The sequence below is a fragment of the Uranotaenia lowii genome, chromosome 2 (assembly GCF_029784155.1).
Source record: "Uranotaenia lowii strain MFRU-FL chromosome 2, ASM2978415v1, whole genome shotgun sequence".
NCBI lineage: Eukaryota > Metazoa > Arthropoda > Insecta > Diptera > Culicidae > Uranotaenia > Uranotaenia lowii.
Window position 1 is genome coordinate 2,741,076 of NC_073692.1, and position 25,370 is coordinate 2,766,445.

General features: G+C 29.4%; 1 protein-coding gene across 4 annotated transcripts in view; it reads right to left on the reverse strand.

Annotated features, from left to right (window-relative positions):
* LOC129749194 (voltage-dependent T-type calcium channel subunit alpha-1G) overlaps nucleotides 1-25,370 on the reverse strand; it is a 144,633-nt gene that overhangs the window by 57,010 nt on the left and 62,253 nt on the right. For 2 of the 4 annotated variants that reach the window (XM_055744119.1, XM_055744120.1), the window contains exons 11-13: nucleotides 15,041-15,368; nucleotides 13,634-13,673; nucleotides 13,497-13,567 (exon numbers count right to left, since the gene is read on the reverse strand). In XM_055744119.1, coding sequence (XP_055600094.1) covers nucleotides 13,497-13,567; nucleotides 13,634-13,673; nucleotides 15,041-15,368 — 439 coding nt within the window. Of the gene's footprint in view, nucleotides 1-13,496; nucleotides 13,674-15,040; nucleotides 15,369-25,370 lie in introns of all 4 variants that reach the window. The other 2 variants (XR_008737949.1, XM_055744118.1) reach the window with 1 other exon arrangement.

The following is a 25,370-nucleotide window of genomic DNA, read 5'->3' on the forward strand; positions in this document are numbered from 1 at the left end:
GCTGCGGGTTCTGTTGGCCATTGCTATTTGTAACTCGGAAAAGTTGATCAAAATGCTCAGTCCAACGCTTGAGCTGATCTGTTCGATCTGTCAGCAGCTGACCTGCTCGGTTTTTCAGCGGCATTCTTGCATTAGTCCTTGCACCACTAAGGCGGCGAGAAATCTATATATATAAAAATGAATTTCTGTCTGTCTGTCTGTCTGTCTGTCTGTCTGTCTGTTCCCTATAGACTCGGAAACTACTGAACCGATTTGCGTGAAACTTGACAGGTGGGAGTATTCGAGGCCTGCGAAGGTTCCTATTATAGTTAGAGACCCCTCCCTCTCTCAATAAGGGAGGGAGGGGCCTCTCAAATAAAAGACAATTTTTTGCATAACTCGACCAACCATCAAGCAAATGGTATCAAAATTGGCATGGGGTGGTATTTGGGTTCGAAGAATATTCCTATGAATATTAGGTACCCCTCTCTCCTCTCAGTGGGGTGATAGGAAGGGGGGAGGGGGGCTACCTTACAATTTTTCATATAACTCGAAAACTAATCAAGATATTGGAACCAAACTTAGCACGGGAAGGTATTGGGATACGAAAAATATTTCAATGATTATTTGAGACCCATCCCTCTTTCCAGTAGGGAGAAATAAAGGGGGGAGGGGCCCTCTTTTATAATTTTTTACACAACTCAAAAACTAATTAAGCAAATGGAACCAAATTTGGCATGGACGGGTATTTGAGAACGTGACATGTTCTAATGATTGTTTGAGAACCCTTCCTTCTTCCTGCGGGGAGAAAGGAAAGAGGTAGGGGAGTTTCATACAATTTTTACATCATAACTCAAAAACTACAACAGCAAATGGAACCAAATTTGGCATGGAACGATATTTGGGTACGAGAAATGCTTCTATGTATATATGGTATCCCTCACTCCTTCAAAAAGGTGGATGAAAAGAGGGAGGATAGGTCTCCCTTACAATTTTCAGTATAACTGGAGAGTTGGTCGAGCAAATTGAACCATATTTGGCATATGAGGGTATTTGGATTCGAGAAATGTTTCTATCATAAATTGAAGCCCCACCTTTTTTCAGTGGAAAGATATTAAGAGGGAAAGAGGGCTTCCATATCATTTTTTTTGCTTAACTCGAGAATTTATCAAGCAAATGAAACCAAATTTGGCATCAAAAAGTAATTGAGTACGAAAAATACTTTTTCTTTGTGAAACAATTCCTTTCTTGCAGTAGGATGATAGAATTGGGAATATAGGAAGGGAAGAGGAGACCTACATTTAACTTTCTTTTTTACAAAATCCGAGAAATGGACAAAACTTAACATGGAAAATCATTTTGGTATGATTCTATGATTATCTGACACACCATGTTCCTTTCAGTGAGTAGGAACATAGGAGGAGGGAGGTGATTCCAATACAATAGTGTTAGCATAAGTTCTCAATTTATGCTAACGAAGTCAACAAACGGAAACAAATATGGCATAGAAAGGTACTTGGTTACGAGATATCTTTCTATGATAGTAATAGATCCTTACGCTTTGCAGTGTAGATAGGGGAAGAAAGGAGGAGGGTCCATATAAATTTTGTTGTAAAGCTTAAAAACATATCAACCAATGGAACTATATTTGATATAAGAGGATTTTTGGGAACGAAAAAATTAGGTATGATTTTTAAAAATCGCGACCTCCATTCAGCAGGGGGTGAAGGTAAGGACAGGGAAGGGTCTCTCTTATCAGTTTTTCAGCATAAATCCAGAACATATCAAGAAAATACAACCATATTTTATAAGTTAGATTGTTTGCGTACGATTAATTTGAGACCGTCTAGACAGCTTCAAATTATCAGATTTTTAACACAAATTTATAGATCAAGATTTAGAATATTCGTTTGAGTAATCTTTGTGTTGCAATTCGAAACTCCAGCTGCAGCTCTCATTTTATAGCGGTTATGTTAAAATTTGATTTAAAGTAATGCCAATAAAACAATAAAAATTTGAATAATTTTTGAAAATATCATTTGATTTTGAAAAGTGTAGCAAAGCACACCGGGTCAGCTAGTATCATATAATAATAGGATATCTCCAATGGCGGCGGCTCTTTCTCCCTCTTCGGCTAGGGAGTTTGTCCAGGCTCTCTTGTCTCGTCTACAAGCTCGTTTAACTGCCTTTTCCAGCTCCGCATATCGTAAGCGGGCGGCTGCTTTGGCTGACCCGGTACATGCCTGCTCTATTCCGACTTTCGCCTTTCTCCGATCATCGATCATCCTCCAGGTTTCATCCGACATCCATTCACTTCACCTGGAGAACAGACGCTCGGTTGTTGTTGCACGCCGCCCCTGACCTGGGGAACAGACGCGTGCGGCCACCTTCTCAGTCTGCATGCGACCAAAGCATCCACCGGGGTTGGGTACCCGATCTCCGCTTAGGTTACTCGCATCCCAGCCGGTACCACGGGGAGGTAGAGATAGGAGTTGTGAATAAGAGGTGATATGACCACTATGGGGTCTCGTGTTGCACATTATCCACCGTTTACCAGCCAAACACAGAAATGGTAAACAGAAATGGTAAAATTATCATGACAACATCTTTGAAATACCCCCACAATTTTTTTCCGTGTACCTCCAACCAACCCGGTAACTGCTGGAGTGAGACAAGGATGTATTTTATCACCGCTACTTTTTCTAATCGTAATGGATGAGATTCTGACTGGATCGATCAACTGTGCACCGAACCGAGGATTGCCGTGGAATCCTTCAACGATGGAGCATCTGAACGACCTTGACTTGGCTGATGATATTGTTTTGCTCGCCCAAACCCAACCGGATATCCAGAGCAAACTCGACGACCTCACCGAAAGTTCCAAGGCAGCAGGTCTCAAAGTCAATGTCGGAAAGACCAAGTCAATGGAGATCAACACAGGAAATCCCTCCAGTTTCATGGTAGCTGGGCAACAAGTTTAGAAAGTGGAGTGCTTCCAGTATCTTGGTAGCCAGATAACGCCTGATGGTGGTACCAGGAAAGACATCGAAACCCGGATTAGAAAGGCCCGATTTGCGTTTGCGAGTCTCCGAAACATCTGGCGGTCACGCCAGATCTCTCTACGAACAAAAATCCGAATCTTCAACTCAAACGTCAAATCCGTATTGCTGTACGGGTGCGAAACTTGGTGCACATATGCGGTGACGACGCGAAAACTGCAAGTATTTGTAAACCGCTGCCTGCTGAATATCATCCGCGCTTGGTGGCCTGGCAACTGGATCTCGAATGAGGAACTACATCGCCGGTGTCATCAAAGGGCGCTGGAAATCGAGATTTGGGAACGTAAGTGGAGATGGATTGGGCACACGCTGCGAAAAGATGAAAACGAGATTTGCAGAGAGGCGCTAGATTGGAATCCAGAAGGTCATCGAAGAAGAGGCAGGCCCAGAAACTCGTGGCGGCGAAGCCTAGCCGCTGAAATCCGAACTGTCGACGAGAATCTTGACCGGGACCAGGTGAAGACGCTGGCTCCGGATCGTCAACAGTGGAGGTCTTTTACCTCGGCCCTATGCACCGGAGGATCGGCGCGGGATCATTAAGTAAGTAAGTAAGTAAGTAAGTAAGTACCTCCAACCTTATACCTAATGTGTTTTTTCAACAATGCATTTTATTTTGATTTCCGCGACGTTATATGCATGACAATTTTTTTGGAGTTATTATAGAAACTTTTCGAATGATTGAACATGAAACACGCACTTTAAGAAGCGGACTAGTTGATCCATCAAGAACTTCGTTTCTAACTTTGAACACGTAATACGAAGTTTGTGTTGGAATGGAAACTGGGTTGAATTTTCATGACAATATTGCTTAAAATATAAAACAGTATTTATGAACGACCCTTTTGTATGTCTATCAAACTGAAATTCAAAATATGTAAATGATTGATTGTCGAATAAGAGCACTCGTGTAAGAATTTTCGTCTTATTAGGGTGCATAATAACGAAATTATTGCAAAAACATTGAAAAGTCAATATGAACTACTCCTTTTTCTTTCGCCTGATGCAAAATTCGTCTTACAAAACTCCTGCGTATGGTTTTTCACAATTATGCATAAACAATAAAAAAGATAATATGGACGTCCGTATTTTTGTCGTCTGATTAAAAACTTGAATCCAGAAATCGATTGTCCGTTTTGTAAAACTCCTGTGTAAGAATTCTGGTTTCGATCCCATGCATAGAAAAGCAATTATTGCAAAAACATTTAAAAATTAATTTGGGCGACCCATTTTCTGTTGTCTAATATAAAGTCGGGAATCGATTCCTCGTCCTGTAAAACTCTCGATTATGAGCTTTCGCCCGATCCGCTGCGACATTGAACAATTAATATATATATATATCATATATGATTCCTTTTCCGAACCCTTGGGAGGGGGGGGGGGGGGGGGTGTGACAATAAAAAATAATGCGAAAAACAAATAAATAGGAATATATTGCACGAAAGCTTGTATGCAACAAAATTGCATACTATACCATTGCACAAAACATATAAATCAAGTAATTTTTTTTCGAAAAATTCAATAAAACTACGAATGCATAAGGTGAAATATCCCATCTTCCAAAATTTGTTTCTTAGTCTTGCGATCTTTCGGATATTTGAATTTTTTTTCGAAATTTACATAAAATACTTAAAACTTTATTTATTCCCGCCTTCGAGTTTTTCGGAAATTTCGAAAAGGAGGGGGGGGGGGAGTGATGACAAAAGTAGAACTAAATATTTGTTCCAGCCTTACATGTGCTATAAAACTCCCATGTGAAAATTTTATTACAATACGGTGCATAATCACTACAATATCTCAAAAACAGTGAACAATGTACATGGACAACCCCTTTTTCCGACTCCTGTCCTAAAATTTGACACCTCAAATCAATTACCCGTGCTGTATTGAAAATTAAAAATAAATAAAAAACACGTTCAAATGTCAAACTGATCTGATCAATCAATCAATGCATAGGTAACATTTTGTTTCCTAAGAATGATTATTGTTATTTTTTTATTTAATTTTAATCTAAATTAGCATTTCGGCAAATTTATAGAAATTAAGTAGATTTAGTGAAAGAAGATGAAACTACTAGGTGGGCAGATCAAAGCTAGAGCGCTTTGGGTAGAAGAAACGGATAGATGTTTGAAGATGTGAGCTAGGGCAGGGGTGAGCAACCTTTTGAAACAACGGGCCACTTTTTATTTAAAATTCTTTTGGCGGGCCGCATCAAAATAAAAATTTTAGTAATAGTTTGCTGAGCTTTACGTTATTCTTTATAACGACAAATTTTATACAAAAAATTAAAAAGGATAAAAGACGTATTCATATGCTTGCATAAACATTTTTAAAAATTAAATCTGATTTAACCAGCTGAAATTTAATAGGTTCATCAATGAATCTTGATAATTTTCGAATAATTTGAATGTTTTGAGGGATTTGAAATGTTTAGCGAATATTCTTTTTTTTTCAAAAAGGAAACATCATTTGCTTTCCTTTTATTCATTAAAATCGAAAAATGTTGTAGGTCTTTCTATGCTTCTTTAAAAAATTTGAACCGTTTTCTGAGAAAAACCCTTTTTTGTTTGAACCGATGCGATGGTTTTTTCGTGATCACTACAATTAAAAATTTTCATGGAGCTTAACCATATCGATTTTTTTTTTGTGCCCATCGAAAATTTTTTATCACATCTCATTTAAATTTGGTCATGAAGCCTCAATTTGTTTTCAATAAACGGTGATTTTTTTGATTTGATGTTTTGTGTGAAATAATTGAAATGAGATGTTGAGCAAATTTTCAAAATTATTGAAAAACAAAATTTAACCAGAATTGTCCATGTTACAGTTTACATTTTTGATTCTAGAAAATATTTACAGATTTCATCAATTTTAAATTAAATTTGGATATCTCTGGGATAGGCTTTCTACAGCTGAATCATGAAAATATTATGACCTTGATAATATGGATGTTTAATTTTTAAGTTGAATGACGCCTTTTAATAAATGTTTTGCATGATTTGCCTATGAAATTTCTGAAAATAGCATCACACATAACACAAGTTAACAAAATTTACATTTTTCCGAGGTGCAAAGAATCTCAGAACTGATTTTGACTTATTCAGGAGCGCTGAATCCAAATATGTTTTCAATTAGTTTTTTTGTTAGCTCTAGTTTTTGAGATACAGTAGTTTTTCGATTTTATCACGGTCAAAAAAAATTTCACCGTGAATATGGCGAAACCGTGAATTTGGCGAAACTAAAAATTGTAAGTAGAAAAAAGTATTTTAACTGTCTTTAATCAATAATTTATAATATTTTCAGTAGTGGAAATGTTTTCTATCAATAAATTTCGATCATAAGGGGTAATTATCAAAGATTACTAAACAAAAAGGATCGTTTTCAGTTCTAATTATTCTTCTCGAAAGCAAATTTTTAGGCTTTTTCTTGAAATAAAACCATGTTGTATATCCATGTGATAGTCTACATCTAATTAAAGTGAATTATTTTGTTTTGATGGAAATTTAACAGTCGTTATCTCTTACTTCGATTTTGAAAAAAAGTTCAAAAAAATTAGCATCAAAAAATTTGTTTCTGCTTATTTCAAATTTCAATATTTTAATCTTAACACCTTTGATAAACTAAAAAGTATATTTATTCGAAAAACATTTTAAAATTTGCTCAACTTAGACTTTTTCAATCTTAGTCATATTTTCAGACAAAGCTAGCAGAATTTCATTTTATTCTTCCAAAATTATCCATTCAGACAATTCTAAAGGCTATCCAATAAGGATTACGCACGCCACCCACTAAAATAAACAAGTTTAACAAAGAAATCAAAGACACTTATCTCTCTTCAAAAACGCTTAAATTCACCCACATTTTTATAAGATTCGCATAACCAAAAAAGTTAAGTTTTTTAAAGCGACTAACCAACCCAAGTAACAACACTAGCATCAGCGTGTCGTTAAAATACTTGTGTCGATTATTACAAGCGTTTTAAAAATCCAAATGACGATTTTAAACACTATACAGATAAAATAAGCAGTTCAATGGCATTTTCATATTATTGGATACCTATATACTATAACATAAACCATAAAAAATATCATAAACAAAGACGCTCTATGGTTTTGAATGAAAATTAAGGACCTGGTAATGGTTTCTGAATGATTTCTTCAAAATCGTGATAAAATCGAAACAATAACCGTGATAAAATCGAGCGTGAATTTGGCGAGTATTGATAAAATCGAATAGTGATAAAATCGAGAAACTACTGTAACTTTAAAAAATAGTTTTTCAATTCATGTCCTTTATTTTTTTGACAAAACTGTTAAATACAAATACTTATTGACCCAATTAGACCAGAACAAATATAAATTTCTTCTTTTGTCACCTCCCTTTCGAAATTTTTAAAAAACCCGAAGGGGGGAATTAATAGAATTTGATGTATTTTATGAAAATTTTGAAATTTTTTTCAAATATTCGAAAGATTACAAGAGCAGAAAACAGATTGTGGAAGATGGAAGTTTTATCACCTTTTGTTTTCTTGATTTTATTGAATTGTTCGATAAAAAATCACTTGATTTATAGGTTTTGTGCAATGATATTGTTTGCAATTTAGTTGCATAAAATTTTTCGTGCATTTTTTTCAAATTTATTTGTTTTTCGCATTATTTATTTATTTTCCCCTCCTAGTGATGTTCCAACTCCGAGTGGCAAAAGAAGGATTTGAAATTAGTTCCACCCTTATCAACTTAAAAAAACCACGAGTAATTTTGGATTCTGAGAAATTCGCAGTCTTCAACAAACTTGCTGAAAAAATTAAAATCTTCAATATTCAATATTCAATAACATTCTTTAATGAGGTTAGAAGAAGTTGTAATCTTATTTTTTTTTTTAATTTCTATACAATTTAGAATCCAATTTTTGAAAGCGTTATCCGTGAAACAAAAATATCTTGACAATATCGGAGTCCTTGATTGAAAAAAAGGGTATTAAATTGATTGAAAATCAGTTTTTTTTTTCAGCTCGGTCATTAATCAAGAACAAAAATATTTCACTTCATCATACAATTTTATCATTGCTTGAAACGAAATATCAAGTCTTAACTACCTCCTATATAACGTTTTTCCAATAAATAAAAAAAAACAATAAAAAGCTTAAATCATACAAAAAAGTCAAAAATCTTGATGATTATGGGAAATTGTAACTGTAAACAAGCGACATGCATATCAACTTATTGATATTTCATGTTTTTGGTTTAGTAGGGACTGCTATTTTCTGATCATTAACAACCTATCATAGAAAAAAATCGTGAAATAAATTTAATTTGAGATAAGCTTCGCGGGCCGCACAAACATGTCTCGAGGGCCGCATGCGGCCCGCGGGCCGCGGGTTGCTCACCCCTGAGCTAGGGCATTGTTTTTATCGACAGCATTATACTACCTGAGTGATTCTTTGCCCAGTAACAGCTGGTTGTTTGTAGCAAGTGACGAAGAAGTCACATTGCTACCCACAACCAACTCAGATGGGTCGAACACATGAGGTTGCGTCCGACCGGGCACTAATTCTACTTAATTTCTATAAATTTGCCGAAATGCCAACTTAGATTAAAATAAAATAAGATTTCCGCAGCTATCGAAATAAGATAACATACTTAAGATAAGATTTAAAAAAATTTCTTATTGAACGAAAATCTCATCAAACTAAGCATATCTTATCTATAAAATAATAATTTTGTTGATTATGTTTGGTTCTGGAACAAATTTGTATTTATGTAGAGCCACCCTACCGGGCTAATTAACTAAATTGTCAATATGAAAGGTTTTAGCTAGAAGAACAGAATCTGATAAAGCAAGTGCCTTCGTACAGACAACGCATCGATTATAGGGGAAAGGCGGGCTAAATGCGCATATTAAGAAACATACTCATTTTCTTCTATATTCCAATAGATAGGAGTCTCAAAACTTTGTGAACAATTTAGAGCAATTTTTCTGTTAAAATCTTTTACAGTTTTGTGAAATAATTTTATATTAAAAGTAGTTAAAATAGCCAATTTCCGAAACCAGGCGGGCTAAATGCGCTTGTAATATTTTGATATAAAATAATTAAAAATAGTAGAAAATGATGTTTAGCATACGTCAAGGTTGAAATTTTGGCGAATTTTTCGATATCACTAGTTCTGTTGCATGAAATATAGTTAGGGTTGCCATATAGCCATATTTCTTGGTAATATTTTGTTCATATCATATTTTTATCAAATCAATATTTAGCTCTTCTATTTTCACTGTAAGATTGTAATTAGAGCGTATACTTAATGCTTCAATGATAAAAAGTTGAAAATTTATAAGCCTTATCTATTATTTCTTTGCTAAAATTTTCAATTTGTTGAATTTCAGATTTTCAGATGAATAAAAAAGAAAAACCATAAATATTGCATGAACTAAATATTTGTTCCAGCCTTACATGTGCTATAAAACTCCCATGTGAAAATTTTATTACAATACGGTGCATAATCACTACAATATCTCAAAAACAGTGAACAATGTACATGGACAACCCCTTTTTCCGACTCCTGTCCTAAAATTTGACACCTCAAATCAATTACCCGTGCTGTATTGAAAATTAAAAATAAATAAAAAACACGTTCAAATGTCAAACTGATCTGATCAATCAATCAATGCATAGGTAACATTTTGTTTCCTAAGAATGATTATTGTTATTTTTTTATTTAATTTTAATCTAAATTAGCATTTCGGCAAATTTATAGAAATTAAGTAGATTTAGTGAAAGAAGATGAAACTACTAGGTGGGCAGATCAAAGCTAGAGCGCTTTGGGTAGAAGAAACGGATAGATGTTTGAAGATGTGAGCTAGGGCATTGTTTTTATCGACAGCATTATACTACCTGAGTGATTCTTTGCCCAGTAACAGCTGGTTGTTTGTAGCAAGTGACGAAGAAGTCACATTGCTACCCACAACCAACTCAGATGGGTCGAACACATGAGGTTGCGTCCGACCGGGCACCAATTCTACTTAATTTCTATAAATTTGCCGAAATGCCAACTTAGATTAAAATTAAATAAGATTTCCGCAGCTATCGAAATAAGATAACATACTTAAGATAAGATTTAAAAAAATTTCTTATTGAACGAAAATCTCATCAAACTAAGCATATCTTATCTATAAAATAATAATTTTGTTGATTATGTTTGGTTCTGGAACAAATTTGTATTTATGTAGAGCCACCCTACCGGGCTAATTAACTAAATTGTCAATATGAAAGGTTTTAGCTAGAAGAACAGAATCTGATAAAGCAAGCGCCTTCGTACAGACAACGCATCGATTATAGGGGAAAGGCGGGCTAAATGCGCATATTAAGAAACATACTCATTTTCTTCTATATTCCAATAGATAGGAGTCTCAAAACTTTGTGAACAATTTAGAGCAATTTTTCTGTTAAAATCTTTTACAGTTTTATGAAATAATTTTATATTAAAAGTAGTTAAAATAGCCAATTTCCGAAACCGGGCGGGCTGAATGCGCTTGTAATATTTTGATATAAAATAATTAAAAATAGTAGAAAATGATGTTTAGCATACGTCAAGGTTGAAATTTTGGCGAATTTTTCGATATCACTAGTTCTGTTGCATGAAATATAGTTAGGGTTGCCATATGGCCATATTTCTTGTTAATATTTTGTTCATATCATATTTTTATCAAATCAATATTTAGCTCTTCTATTTTCACTGTAAGATTGTAATTAGAGCGTATACTTAATTCTTCAATGATAAAAAGTTGAAAATTTATAAGCCTTATCTATTATTTCTTTGCTAAAATTTTCAATTTGTTGAATTTCAGATTTTCAGATGAATAAAAAAGAAAAACCATAAATATTCTTGTGGCTTGTGATATAGCTCAGTTGTCAAGTCTGTTGTCTCCTGAGCCGATGTCCGTGAGATCGAGCCCAAGAGTAAATATCGAACACAGTTGTACCGGATAAGTTTTTCAATAACGATCCGTCAACTGTAACGTTGATAAAGTCGCGAATGCCATAAAGATGGTAAAACGACTATAATCGAAACAAAAAAAAAAAAATAAATATTCTTGTTTACAGACTCTGTATACACGGTTATTAAAGTTCAATATATTTTAACAAAACTGACAAAATCTGGTTTAAATTTTTTTTCAACTTTATATAACAATTAAATTTTTTTCATGCCATGTGTCAAAAGCGTATTACCCTCAAACTGCATTAATTAGATATAGGATTGATCTATCAGCCATTTCGTCAATCGGCTGTATGCGCATTAGGGTGTCCCAAAACTGCATAACTTCTGGGAATCTGGGGGCTCACCCTCCAAATGGTAGATTAGGATGTGCAGAACAAACTTTTGTATGGGGCCGACTAAAAAAAATCATGTTTAGAGGTTCCGCAAGCACGATCTTTAAAAAAGTCCACTTTCAAAAGATTTGATTTTAAATAAATTCTGGGTCCAAAAATTTTCATAAAATTTATATATTTTATATTTTTTTAATTTTGTTTGAGTTAAAAACTACACATGAAAAATACAAATTGAACCGAATTTGTATCAAACTGTAAAACTAGCAAGCTATTTTCAAGAAAAAAATTTTTTGGTCCAAAAATTTTGAATTTAACTGACCAAAATGTGTACCAAGCGTAAAATATTTTTGATACCAATGCCATCAAAAGATTCGGATTTTCGTGCACTTAAACTTTGCTGAAGAAAACATGTAGTTTGTATTAATGTGTGAACAGCTATTCACGATTTAATGCTTAACAAAAATCACAATTTAGGATATTTTTTTTTAACTTATCAAATTTGTCTTAATAAATACCTACTTTAAAATCAAAATACTTGCAAAAAAAGATTTTGATGGTTTAAAAGAGTCATCAGAAGGCCATATGCCGAATTTGAGCAGAATCGGACAACAGGAAGGGGTTGCACTGAATCTCAAGTGTGAAAGGGATTCTGAGACATAGTGTTCTAAAGAAGCATAAAAAACTGGTTTTTCATCATACATTTTTGTCTTTACCAATCGATTGCTTGATTATGAAGGTTTTATTAAAATTGCAATTAAGACAAACATTTCACCTGAAGACTGCAACTTGATTGGACTTAAAACAAAAAAGTTATGGCTGTTCCAAGATTGTATTTTTGTTTACAAATTGTCGTTTAACACACAATGAGTACTTTTTACTCATTGCGTTTTACAGGACAATTTGTAACCAAAATACAATCTTTGAACAGCCATAACTTTTTTGTTTTAAGTCCAATCGAGTTGCAGTCTTCAGGTGAAATGTTAGTCTTAATTGCAATTTTAATAAAACTTACATAATCAAGCAATCGATTGGTAAAGACAAAAATGTATGATGAAAAACCAGTTTTTTATGCTTCTTTAGAACACTATGTCTCAGAATCCCTTTCACACTTGAGATTCAGTGCAACCCCTTCCTGTTGTACGATTCTGCTCAAATTCGGCATATGGCCTTCTGATGACTCCTTTAAACCATCAAAGTCTATTTTTGCGAGTATTTTGATTTTAAAGTAGGTATTTATTAAGACAAATTTGATAAATTAAATAAGAAATATCCTAAATTGTGATTTTTGTTAAGCATTAAATCGTGAATAGCTGATCACACGTTGATACAAACTACATGTTTTGTTCAGCAAAGTTTAAGTGCACAAAAATCCGAATCTTTTGATGGCATTAGTATCAAAAATATTTTACGCTTGGTACACATTTTGGTCAGTTGAATTCAAAATTTGTGGACCAAAAAAATTTTTTTTCTTGAAAATAGTTTAGTTTTACATTTTGATACAAATTCGGTTCATTTTGTATTTTTCACGTGTAGTTTTTAACTCAAACAAAATTAAAAAAATATAAAATATATAAATTTTATGAAAATTTTTGGACCCAGAATTTATTTAAAATCAAATCTTTTGAAAGTAGACTTTTTTTTAAAGATCGCGCTTGCGGAACCTCTAAACATGATTTTTTTAGTCGACCCCATACAAAAGTTTGTTCTGCACATCCTAATCTACCATTTGGAGGGTGAGCCCCCAGATTCCCAGAAGTTATGCAATTTTGGGACACCCTAATGCGCATATTACCCAATATGCACATTTAGGAACAATCCCCCCTACAAGACGAAAAACCAAAGTTGTTATCATCTAACTAAATGAAATAAATTGTCTATGAAAAGGCTAATGTGCTTCTAAAGTACTGTAAATTGAGGTGAATCGGGGCAATTTTTTGATTAATTTTTGTAATATTTCCGACAAATGCGGCACTTTAAGCACCCGATTTGATTCATATTTATGTGTATTTTGTTAATCTGAACCAAACTTAATTAAAGAAAAACATTGAAGTTGAAAGGGTTTATAACTATCAATTGGGTAGGCTTGATAGTTGAACGTTATCCAAACACACGGGAAAATAGTGACATTTTTATTACCTGCCAAATTCCGCCTTCACTAGTTTGTGTCATTTTTTCTAAGCAATATACGTTTTTATCCGACGTGGGTTCTAGAATAATGGGAGGTTCATGAAGTACAACATACTTATTCACTAAAATAGATGATTTTTTTCTACCTGACGAAACTGGGCTCATGGTGTGCGGAGAAGTTTGAATCTGTAAAAAAAAAACAAAAAACTGAATGTGTTAATTGCTCTGATTACAGCGAATGTCTAATTAATGCGGCACCTTTCAATCTGTTTAAAAGCTAGTTATTCAATTCAAGTAAGGTAAACCGGAATAAGTAGGGACGGGTTTTCGTATAGTTCAACTTTGAAAAATGATTTTAAAACAATCTGATGTAGATCAATATTACGTTCAATGTGATGCAAAACATGTTTTTTAATACTTAAGAGATTAGCTGATAGATGCAAAGCAAGAAATTTTATAGCGTAAATTGTTATGGAATACTAGAATCTTCACTTGCCCCGCTTTTTTGGAGTGAGTGGAGATGACAGTTTTTCCTTTGATTACTCAGAATATTATCTACAAACTTGTGCTTCCTTGGATGAATACGTTACTTCATTGACCGAACAGCTCTAAATTTTGAATAAAAAGTGCATAATGTTACAAGAAGGTCTTCTTTTAATGTTTGGTTTATTAACTTTATTCCAGGATGAATAAGTACTTTTCGAAACTTTTCATCTTCCGAAAGCTCAATACAGGAAGTGATTTCTTTATTTTCTTAAATTTTAAGAGGGCCGTGAAGTATTTGAAAACACTGTAACAATTTTTTTGAGGGATTTTCGTCCAAGACAGGTATTTAAAATAAATTAATACGACATTCTAAAATCAGTAGATAAACTATCTGTTTTATTCTAGCTAACACCTCTGCTAGGGTCGCTGGTTCGTCAAGAAGAGAGCGCTTTGCTTCAATAAACAGTAAACACACAGGCTACTACGAAGATTTCTATGATAACCATAGCGGTAGCTATGGTTACTTTTTTTTTGTACGGGATTTTCATCCTCTGGGATGATTCATCCCTACTATAGTTACTTTGAGGTGGCTATTGTTACTTGAGGTGGCTATGGGACTATGGGTGGTTTTTCAGCCTACTTTGATTAACCAATTTCTAACACTATCAGTATGCTTTGCATCTTTTATAATCGCAAATCTAAATAAAATTACTCGAATTATTTTTTTTGAAAAGGACAAATATGGGTCAATATAGGTCTCAAAAAAGTTATTCATCATTCTGATTAAAATTTCATGCATAGTATAACCCAAAGGATAGTGGATTTTCAAAAACGTTAAATGATTCACCGGACTTTTGATCGTGGTTATTGTTAGCAAATAACTAAAGTCTTCCCATATAGAAACTCTTTCTATCTGTTTTTGATCGTCGTTATCAATGAAACAGAACCAAAACTCGAGAGCACTTGGATTTTTCAAATTCCTTAAAAATATAGATTTAAGTTGGCGCTACAGCGGCTTTTTACGACTAGCAAACCAGTATAATCAACATTTGAAATATAATACTTACATTGCCGTTGTTGGGAACTTTCAGTAGTAAAGGTTTTTCTACATAAAAGTTAGTACAATTGTTTAAAGAATTGTTTCTCACGTTCTCTATGGAAATCATCTCCGATATATCAGGCGAAGAAAGATTTTTATCGCTGTTCATATGCGCTGATTTGGCTGATTTTGGTAGCGGTGAGGAGATGTCGAGATTATTTTTGAGCGTGTTTTTGCTTGTTATTGATAGGAGCTTTGGGCATTTTGGATGATGAGCTTTGATTTTATTTGGAGATAATGTTAATGTTTCCGGTGTATGAGGCAACAAACCTTCTTTTCTATGTTGGTATTGATATCTGCAAAAAATGGTTAAGTTGAGCAAACTATATAAAGATTATAAAATCGTGCAAAAGTAGGGATTTGTTGGTCATCAAATATCAAAACGACCTGTATAATAGAAAAAAAACCATGCACATAACATAATGACTACTGATAAACCATTGCAGAATACTTTTAATACTTTCATAAGAACGATAAAGTTATTATCGAATGAATAAAACAAATTTCCAAAGATTTGAATTCAAAAAAAGGTGTCTCTAAATAATAAAATAGAAATAAAGCATAAACTGAAAGCACATTTAACGTTGCCAAAACAGGATTTCATTTTCAGCACAAGTTGAAGCTGCAATCATAAAACGAGGCTTGCTTGAATAACATCGTCGTTAAATATGGGTACCTACTACAATTATGTCCTCTTTGTCGTAAAAAACAACATTTTTGATTTTTTTTAAATTTTTTTCATTTGTCATTTTTGTCATTTTTGTCATTTTGTCATATGTGTCATTTTTTTCATTTGTCATTTTTGTCATTTTTGTCATTTTGTCATATGTGTCATTTTTGTCATTTTTGTCATTTTTGTCATTTTTGTCATTTTTGTCATTTTTGTCATTTTTGTCATTTTTGTCATTTTTGTCATTTTTGTCATTTTTGTCATTTTTGTCATTTTTGTCATTTTTGTCATTTTTGTCATTTTTGTCATTTTTGTCATTTTTGTCATTTTTGTCATTTTTGTCATTTTTGTCATTTTTGTCATTTTTGTCATTTTTGTCATTTTTGTCATTTTTGTCATTTTTGTCATTTTTGTCATTTTTGTCATTTTTGTCATTTTTGTCATTTTTGTCATTTTTGTCATTTTTGTCATTTTTGTCATTTTTGTCATTTTTGTCATTTTTGTCATTTTTGTCATTTTTGTCATTTTTGTCATTTTTGTCATTTTTGTCATTTTTGTCATTTTTGTCATTTTTGTCATTTTTGTCATTTTTGTCATTTTTGTCATTTTTGTCATTTTTGTCATTTTTGTCATTTTTGTCATTTTTGTCATTTTTGTCATTTTTGTCATTTTTGTCATTTTTGTCATTTTTGTCATTTTTGTCATTTTTGTCATTTTTGTCATTTTTGTCATTTTTGTCATTTTTGTCATTTTTGTCATTTTTGTCATTTTTGTCATTTTTGTCATTTTTGTCATTTTTGTCATTTTTGTCATTTTTGTCATTTTTGTCATTTTTGTCATTTTTGTCATTTTTGTCATTTTTGTCATTTTTGTCATTTTTGTCATTTTTGTCATTTTTGTCATTTTTGTCATTTTTGTCATTTTTGTCATTTTTGTCATTTTTGTCATTTTTGTCATTTTTGTCATTTTTGTCATTTTTGTCATTTTTGTCATTTTTGTCATTTTTGTCATTTTTGTCATTTTTGTCATTTTTGTAATTTTGTAATTTTTGTAATTTTTGTAATTTTTGTAATTTTTGTAATTTTTGTAATTTTTGTAATTTTTGTAATTTTTGTAATTTTTGTAATTTTGTCATTTTTGTCATTTTTGTCATTTTTGTCATTTTTGTCATTTTTGTCATTTTTGTCATTTTTGTCATTTTTGTCATTTTTGTCATTTTTGTCATTTTTGTCATTTTTGTCATTTTTGTCATTTTTGTCATTTTTGTCATTTTTGTCATTTTTGTCATTTTTGTCATTTTTGTCATTTTTGTCATTTTTGTCATTTTTGTCATTTTTGTCATTTTTGTCATTTTTGTCATTTTTGTCATTTTTGTCATTTTTGTCATTTTTGTCATTTTTGTCATTTTTGTCATTTTTGTCATTTTTGTCATTTTTGTCATTTTTGTCATTTTTGTCATTTTTGTCATTTTTGTCATTTTTGTCATTTTTGTCATTTTTGTCATTTTTGTCATTTTTGTCATTTTTGTCATTTTTGTCATTTTTGTCATTTTTGTCATTTTTGTCATTTTTGTCATTTTTGTCATTTTTGTCATTTTTGTCATTTTTGTCATTTTTGTCATTTTTGTCATTTTTGTCATTTTTGTCATTTTTGTCATTTTGTCATTTTTGTCATTTTTGTCATTTTTGTCATTTTTGTCATTTTTGTCATTTTTGTCATTTTTGTCATTTTTGTCATTTTTGTCATTTTTGTCATTTTTGTCATTTTTGTCATTTTTGTCATTTTTGTCATTTTTGTCATTTTTGTCATTTTTGTCATTTTTGTCATTTTTGTCATTTTTGTCATTTTTGTCATTTTTGTCATTTTTGTCATTTTTGTCATTTTTGTCATTTTTGTCATTTTTGTCATTTTTGTCATTTTTGTCATTTTTGTCATTTTTGTCATTTTTGTCATTTTTGTCATTTTTGTCATTTTCTTTTGTCATTTTTGTCATTTTTGTCATTTTTGTCATTTTTGTCATTTTTGTCATTTTTGTCATTTTTGTCATTTTTGTCATTTTTGTCATTTTTGTCATTTTTGTCATTTTTGTCATTTTTGTCATTTTTTGTCATTTTTGTCATTTTTGTCATTTTTGTCATTTTTGTCATTTTTGTCATTTTTGTCATTTTTGTCATTTTTGTCATTTTTGTCATTTTTGTCATTTTTGTCATTTTTGTCATTTTTGTCATTTTTGTCATTTTTGTCATTTTTGTCATTTTTGTCATTTTTGTCATTTTTGTCATTTTTGTCATTTTTGTCATTTTTGTCATTTTTGTCATTTTTGTCATTTTTGTCATTTTTGTCATTTTTGTCATTTTTGTCATTTTTGTCATTTTTGTCATTTTTGTCATTTTTGTCATTTTTGTCATTTTTGTCATTTTTGTCATTTTTGTCATTTTTGTCATTTTTGTCATTTTTGTCATTTTTGTCATTTTTGTCATTTTTGTCATTTTTGTCATTTTTGTCATTTTTGTCATTTTTGTCATTTTTGTCATTTTTGTCATTTTTGTCATTTTTGTCATTTTTGTCATTTTTGTCATTTTTGTCATTTTTGTCATTTTTGTCATTTTTGTCATTTTTGTCATTTTTGTCATTTTTGTCATTTTTGTCATTTTTGTCATTTTTGTCATTTTTGTCATTTTTGTCATTTTTGTCATTTTTGTCATTTTTGTCATTTTTGTCATTTTTGTCATTTTTGTCATTTTTGTCATTTTTGTCATTTTTGTCATTTTTGTCATTTTTGTCATTTTTGTCATTTTTGTCATTTTTGTCATTTTTGTCATTTTTGTCATTTTTGTCATTTTTGTCATTTTTGTCATTTTTGTCATTTTTGTCATTTTTGTCATTTTTGTCATTTTTGTCATTTTTGTCATTTTTGTCATTTTTGTCATTTTTGTCATTTTTGTCATTTTTGTCATTTTTGTCATTTTTGTCATTTTTGTCATTTTTGTCATTTTTGTCATTTTTGTCATTTTTGTCATTTTTGTCATTTTTGTCATTTTGTCATTTTTGTCATTTTTGTCATTTTTGTCATTTTTGTCATTTTTGTCATTTTTGTCATTTTTGTCATTTTTGTCATTTTTGTCATTTTTGTCATTTTTGTCATTTTTGTCATTTTTGTCATTTTTGTCATTTTTGTCATTTTTGTCATTTTTGTCATTTTTGTCATTTTTGTCATTTTTGTCATTTTTGTCATTTTTGTCATTTTTGTCATTTTTGTCATTTTTGTCATTTTTGTCATTTTTGTCATTTTTGTCATTTTTGTCATTTTTGTCATTTTTGTCATTTTTGTCATTTTTGTCATTTTTGTCATTTTTGTCATTTTTGTCATTTTTGTCATTTTTGTCATTTTTGTCATTTTTGTCATTTTTGTCATTTTTGTCATTTTTGTCATTTTTGTCATTTTTGTCATTTTTGTCATTTTTGTCATTTTTGTCATTTTTGTCATTTTTGTCATTTTTGTCATTTTTGTCATTTTTGTCATTTTTGTCATTTTTGTCATTTTTGTCATTTTTGTCATTTTTGTCATTTTTGTCATTTTTGTCATTTTTGTCATTTTTGTCATTTTTGTCATTTTTGTCATTTTTGTCATTTTTGTCATTTTTGTCATTTTTGTCATTTTTGTCATTTTTGTCATTTTTGTCATTTTTGTCATTTTTGTCATTTTTGTCATTTTTGTCATTTTTGTCATTTTTTGTCATTTTTGTCATTTTTGTCATTTTTGTCATTTTGTCATTTTTGTCATTTTTGTCATTTTTGTCATTTTTGTCATTTTTGTCATTTTGTCATTTTTGTCATTTTTGTCATTTTTGTCATTTTTGTCATTTTTGTCATTTTTGTCATTTTTGTCATTTTTGTCATTTTTGTCATTTTTGTCATTTTTGTCATTTTTGTCATTTTTGTCATTTTTGTCATTTTTGTCATTTTTGTCATTTTTGTCATTTTTGTCATTTTTGTCATTTTTGTCATTTTTGTCATTTTTGTCATTTTTGTCATTTTTGTCATTTTTGTCATTTTTGTCATTTTTGTCATTTTTGTCATTTTTGTCATTTTTGTCATTTTTGTCATTTTTGTCATTTTTGTCATTTTTGTCATTTTTGTCATTTTTGTCATTTTTGTCATTTTTGTCATTTTTGTCATTTTTGTCATTTTTGTCATTTTTGTCATTTTTGTCATTTTTGTCATTTTTGTCATTTTTGTCATTTTTGTCATTTTTGTCATTTTTGTCATTTTTGTCATTTTTGTCATTTTTGTCATTTTTGTCATTTTTGTCATTTTTGTCATTTTTGTCATTTTTGTCATTTTTGTCATTTTTGTCATTTTTGTCATTTTTGTCATTTTTGTCATTTTTGTCATTTTTGTCATTTTTGTCATTTTTGTCATTTTTGTCATTTTTGTCATTTTTGTCATTTTTGTCATTTTTGTCATTTTTGTCATTTTTGTCATTTTTGTCATTTTTGTCATTTTTGTCATTTTTGTCATTTTTGTCATTTTTGTCATTTTTGTCATTTTTGTCATTTTTGTCATTTTTGTCATTTTTGTCATTTTTGTCATTTTTGTCATTTTTGTCATTTTTGTCATTTTTGTCATTTTTGTCATTTTTGTCATTTTTGTCATTTTTGTCATTTTTGTCATTTTTGTCATTTTTGTCATTTTTGTCATTTTTGTCATTTTTGTCATTTTGTCATTTTTGTCATTTTTGTCATTTTTGTCATTTTTGTCATTTTTGTCATTTTTGTCATTTTTGTCATTTTTGTCATTTTTGTCATTTTTGTCATTTTTGTCATTTTTGTCATTTTTGTCATTTTTGTCATTTTTGTCATTTTTGTCATTTTTGTCATTTTTGTCATTTTTGTCATTTTTGTCATTTTTGTCATTTTTGTCATTTTTGTCATTTTTGTCATTTTTGTCATTTTTGTCATTTTTGTCATTTTTGTCATTTTTGTCATTTTTGTCATTTTTGTCATTTTTGTCATTTTTGTCATTTTTGTCATTTTTGTCATTTTTGTCATTTTTGTCATTTTTGTCATTTTTGTCATTTTTGTCATTTTTGTCATTTTTGTCATTTTTGTCATTTTTGTCATTTTTGTCATTTTTGTCATTTTTGTCATTTTTGTCATTTTTGTCATTTTTGTCATTTTTGTCATTTTTGTCATTTTTGTCATTTTTGTCATTTTTGTCATTTTTGTCATTTTGTCATTTTTGTCATTTTTGTCATTTTTGTCATTTTTGTCATTTTTGTCATTTTTGTCATTTTTGTCATTTTTGTCATTTTTGTCATTTTTGTCATTTTTGTCATTTTTGTCATTTTTGTCATTTTTGTCATTTTTGTCATTTTTGTCATTTTTGTCATTTTTGTCATTTTTGTCATTTTTGTCATTTTTGTCATTTTTGTCATTTTTGTCATTTTTGTCATTTTTGTCATTTTTGTCATTTTTGTCATTTTTGTCATTTTTGTCATTTTTGTCATTTTTGTCATTTTTGTCATTTTTGTCATTTTTGTCATTTTTGTCATTTTTGTCATTTTTGTCATTTTTGTCATTTTTGTCATTTTTGTCATTTTTGTCATTTTTGTCATTTTTGTCATTTTTGTCATTTTTGTCATTTTTGTCATTTTTGTCATTTTTGTCATTTTTGTCATTTTTGTCATTTTGTCATTTTTGTCATTTTTGTCATTTTTGTCATTTTTGTCATTTTTGTCATTTTTGTCATTTTTGTCATTTTTGTCATTTTTGTCATTTTTGTCATTTTTGTCATTTTTGTCATTTTTGTCATTTTTGTCATTTTTGTCATTTTGTCATTTTTGTCATTTTTGTCATTTTTGTCATTTTTGTCATTTTTGTCATTTTTGTCATTTTTGTCATTTTTGTCATTTTTGTCATTTTTGTCATTTTTGTCATTTTTGTCATTTTTGTCATTTTTGTCATTTTTGTCATTTTTGTCATTTTTGTCATTTTTGTCATTTTTGTCATTTTTGTCATTTTTGTCATTTTTGTCATTTTTGTCATTTTTGTCATTTTTGTCATTTTTGTCATTTTTGTCATTTTTGTCATTTTTGTCATTTTTGTCATTTTTGTCATTTTTGTCATTTTTGTCATTTTTGTCATTTTTGTCATTTTTGTCATTTTTGTCATTTTTGTCATTTTTGTCATTTTTGTCATTTTTGTCATTTTTGTCATTTTTGTCATTTTTGTCATTTTTGTCATTTTTGTCATTTTTGTCATTTTTGTCATTTTTGTCATTTTTGTCATTTTTGTCATTTTTGTCATTTTTGTCATTTTTGTCATTTTTGTCATTTTTGTCATTTTTGTCATTTTTGTCATTTTTGTCATTTTTGTCATTTTTGTCATTTTTGTCATTTTTGTCATTTTTGTCATTTTTGTCATTTTTGTCATTTTTGTCATTTTTGTCATTTTGGTCATTTTTGTCATTTTTGTCATTTTTGTCATTTTTGTCATTTTTGTCATTTTTGTCATTTTTGTCATTTTTGTCATTTTTGTCATTTTTGTCATTTTTGTCATTTTTGTCATTTTGTCATTTTTGTCATTTTTGTCATTTTTGTCATTTTTGTCATTTTTGTCATTTTTGTCATTTTTGTCATTTTTGTCATTTTTGTCATTTTTGTCATTTTTGTCATTTTTGTCATTTTTGTCATTTTTGTCATTTTTGTCATTTTGTCATTTTGTCATTTTTGTCATTTTTGTCATTTTTGTCATTTTTGTCATTTTTGTCATTTTTGTCATTTTTGTCATTTTTGTCATTTTGTCATTTTTGTCATTTTTGTCATTTTTGTCATTTTTGTCATTTTTGTCATTTTTGTCATTTTTGTCATTTTTGTCATTTTTGTCATTTTTGTCATTTTGTCATTTTTGTCATTTTTGTCATTTTTGTCATTTTTTGTCATTTTTGTCATTTTTGTCATTTTTGTCATTTTTGTCATTTTTGTCATTTTTGTCATTTTTGTCATTTTTGTCATTTTTGTCATTTTTGTCATTTTTGTCATTTTTGTCATTTTTGTCCATTTTTGTCATTTTTGTCATTTTTGTCATTTTTGTCATTTTTGTCATTTTTGTCATTTTTGTCATTTTGTCATTTTTGTCATTTTTGTCATTTTTGTCATTTTTGTCATTTTTGTCATTTTTGTCATTTTTGTCATTTTGTCATTTTGTCATTTTTGTCATTTTTGTCATTTTTGTCATTTTTGTCATTTTTGTCATTTTTGTCATTTTTGTCATTTTTGTCATTTTTGTCATTTTTGTCATTTTTGTCATTTTTGTCATTTTTGTCATTTTTGTCATTTTTGTCATTTTGTCATTTTTGTCATTTTTGTCATTTTTGTCATTTTTGTCATTTTTGTCATTTTTGTCATTTTTGTCATTTTTGTCATTTTTTGTCATTTTTGTCATTTTTGTCATTTTTGTCATTTTTGTCATTTTTGTCATTTTTGTCATTTTTGTCATTTTTGCCATTTTTGTCATTTTTGTCATTTTTGTCATTTTTGTCATTTTGTCATTTTTGTCATTTTTGTCATTTTTGTCATTTTTGTCTTTTCTGTCATTTTTGACATTTTTGTCATTTTTGTCATTTTTGTAATTTTTGTCATTTTTGTCATTTTTGTCATTTTTGTCATTTTTGTCATTTTTGTCATTTTTGTCATTTTTGTCATTTTTGTCATTTTTGTCATTTTTGTCATTTTTGTCATTTTTGTCATTTTTGTCATTTTTGTCATTTTTGTCATTTTTGTCATTTTTGTCATTTTTGTCATTTTTGTCATTTTGTAATTTTTGTAATTTTTGTAATTTTTGTCATTTTTGTCATTTTGTCATTTTTGTCATTTTTGTCATTTTGTCATTTTTGTCATTTTTGTCATTTTTGTCATTTTTGTCATTTTTGTCATTTTTGTCATTTTTGTCATTTTTGTCATTTTTGTCATTTTTGTCATTTTTGTCATTTTTGTCATTTTTGTCATTTTTGTCATTTTTGTCATTTTTGTCATATTTGTCATTTTTGTCATTTTTGTCATTTTTGTCATTTTTGTCATTTTTGTCATTTTTGTCATTTTTGTCATTTTTGTCATTTTTGTCATTTTTGTCATTTTTGTCATTTTTGTCATTTTTGTCATTTTTGTCATTTTTGTCATTTTTGTCATTTTTGTCATTTTTGTCATTTTTGTCATTTTTGTCATTTTTGTCATTTTTGTCATTTTTGTCATTTTTGTCATTTTTGTCATTTTTGTCTTTTTGTCATTTTTGTCATTTTTGTCATTTTTGTCATTTTTGTCATTTTTGTCATTTTTGTCATTTTTGTCATTTTTGTCATTTTTGTCATTTTTGTCATTTTTGTCATTTTTGTCATTTTTGTCATTTTTGTCATTTTTGTCATTTTTGTCATTTTTGTCATTTTTGTCATTTTTGTCATTTTTGTCATTTTTGTCATTTTTGTCATTTTTGTCATTTTTGTCATTTTTGTCATTTTTGTCATTTTTTGTCATTTTTGTCATTTTTGTCATTTTTGTCATTTTTGTCATTTTTGTCATTTTTGTCATTTTTGTCATTTTTGTCATTTTTGTCATTTTTGTCATTTTTGTCATTTTTGTCATTTTTGTCATTTTTGTCATTTTGTCATTTTTGTCATTTTTGTCATTTTTGTCATTTTTGTCATTTTTGTCATTTTTGTCATTTTTGTCATTTTGTCATTTTTGTCATTTTTGTCATTTTTGTCATTTTTGTCATTTTTGTCATTTTTGTATTTTGTCATTTTTGTCATTTTTGTCATTTTTGTCATTTTTGCTCATTTTTGTCCATTTTTGTCATTTTTGTCATTTTTGTCATTTTGTCATTTTTGTCATTTTTGTCATTTTGTCTTTTGTCATTTTTGTCATTTTTGTCATTTTTGTCATTTTTGTCATTTTTGTCATTTTGTCATTTTTGTCATTTTTGTCATTTTTGTCATTTTTGTCATTTTTGTCATTTTTGTCATTTTTGTCATTTTTGTCATTTTTGTCATTTTTGTCATTTTTGTCATTTTGTCATTTTGTCATTTTTGTCATTTTTGTCATTTTTGTCATTTTGTCATTTTTGTCATTTTTGTCATTTTTGTCATTTTTGTCATTTTTGTCATTTTTGTCATTTTTGTCATTTTTTGTCATTTTTGTCATTTTTGTCATTTTGTCATTTTTGTCATTTTTGTCATTTTTGTCATTTTTGTCATTTTGTCATTTTGTCATTTTTGTCATTTTTGTCATTTTTGTCATTTTTGTCATTTTGTCATTTTTGTCATTTTTGTCATTTTTGTCATTTTTGTCATTTTTGTCATTTTTGTCATTTTTGTCATTTTTGTCATTTTTGTCATTTTTGTCATTTTTGTCATTTTTGTCATTTTTTGTCATTTTTGTCATTTTTGTCATTTTTGTCATTTTTGTCATTTTTGTCATTTTTGTCATTTTTGTCATTTTTGTCATTTTTGTCATTTTTGTCATTTTTGTCATTTTGTCATTTTTGTCATTTTTGTCATTTTTGTCATTTTTTGTCATTTTTGTCATTTTTGTCATTTTTGTCATTTTTGTCATTTTTGTCATTTTTGTCATTTT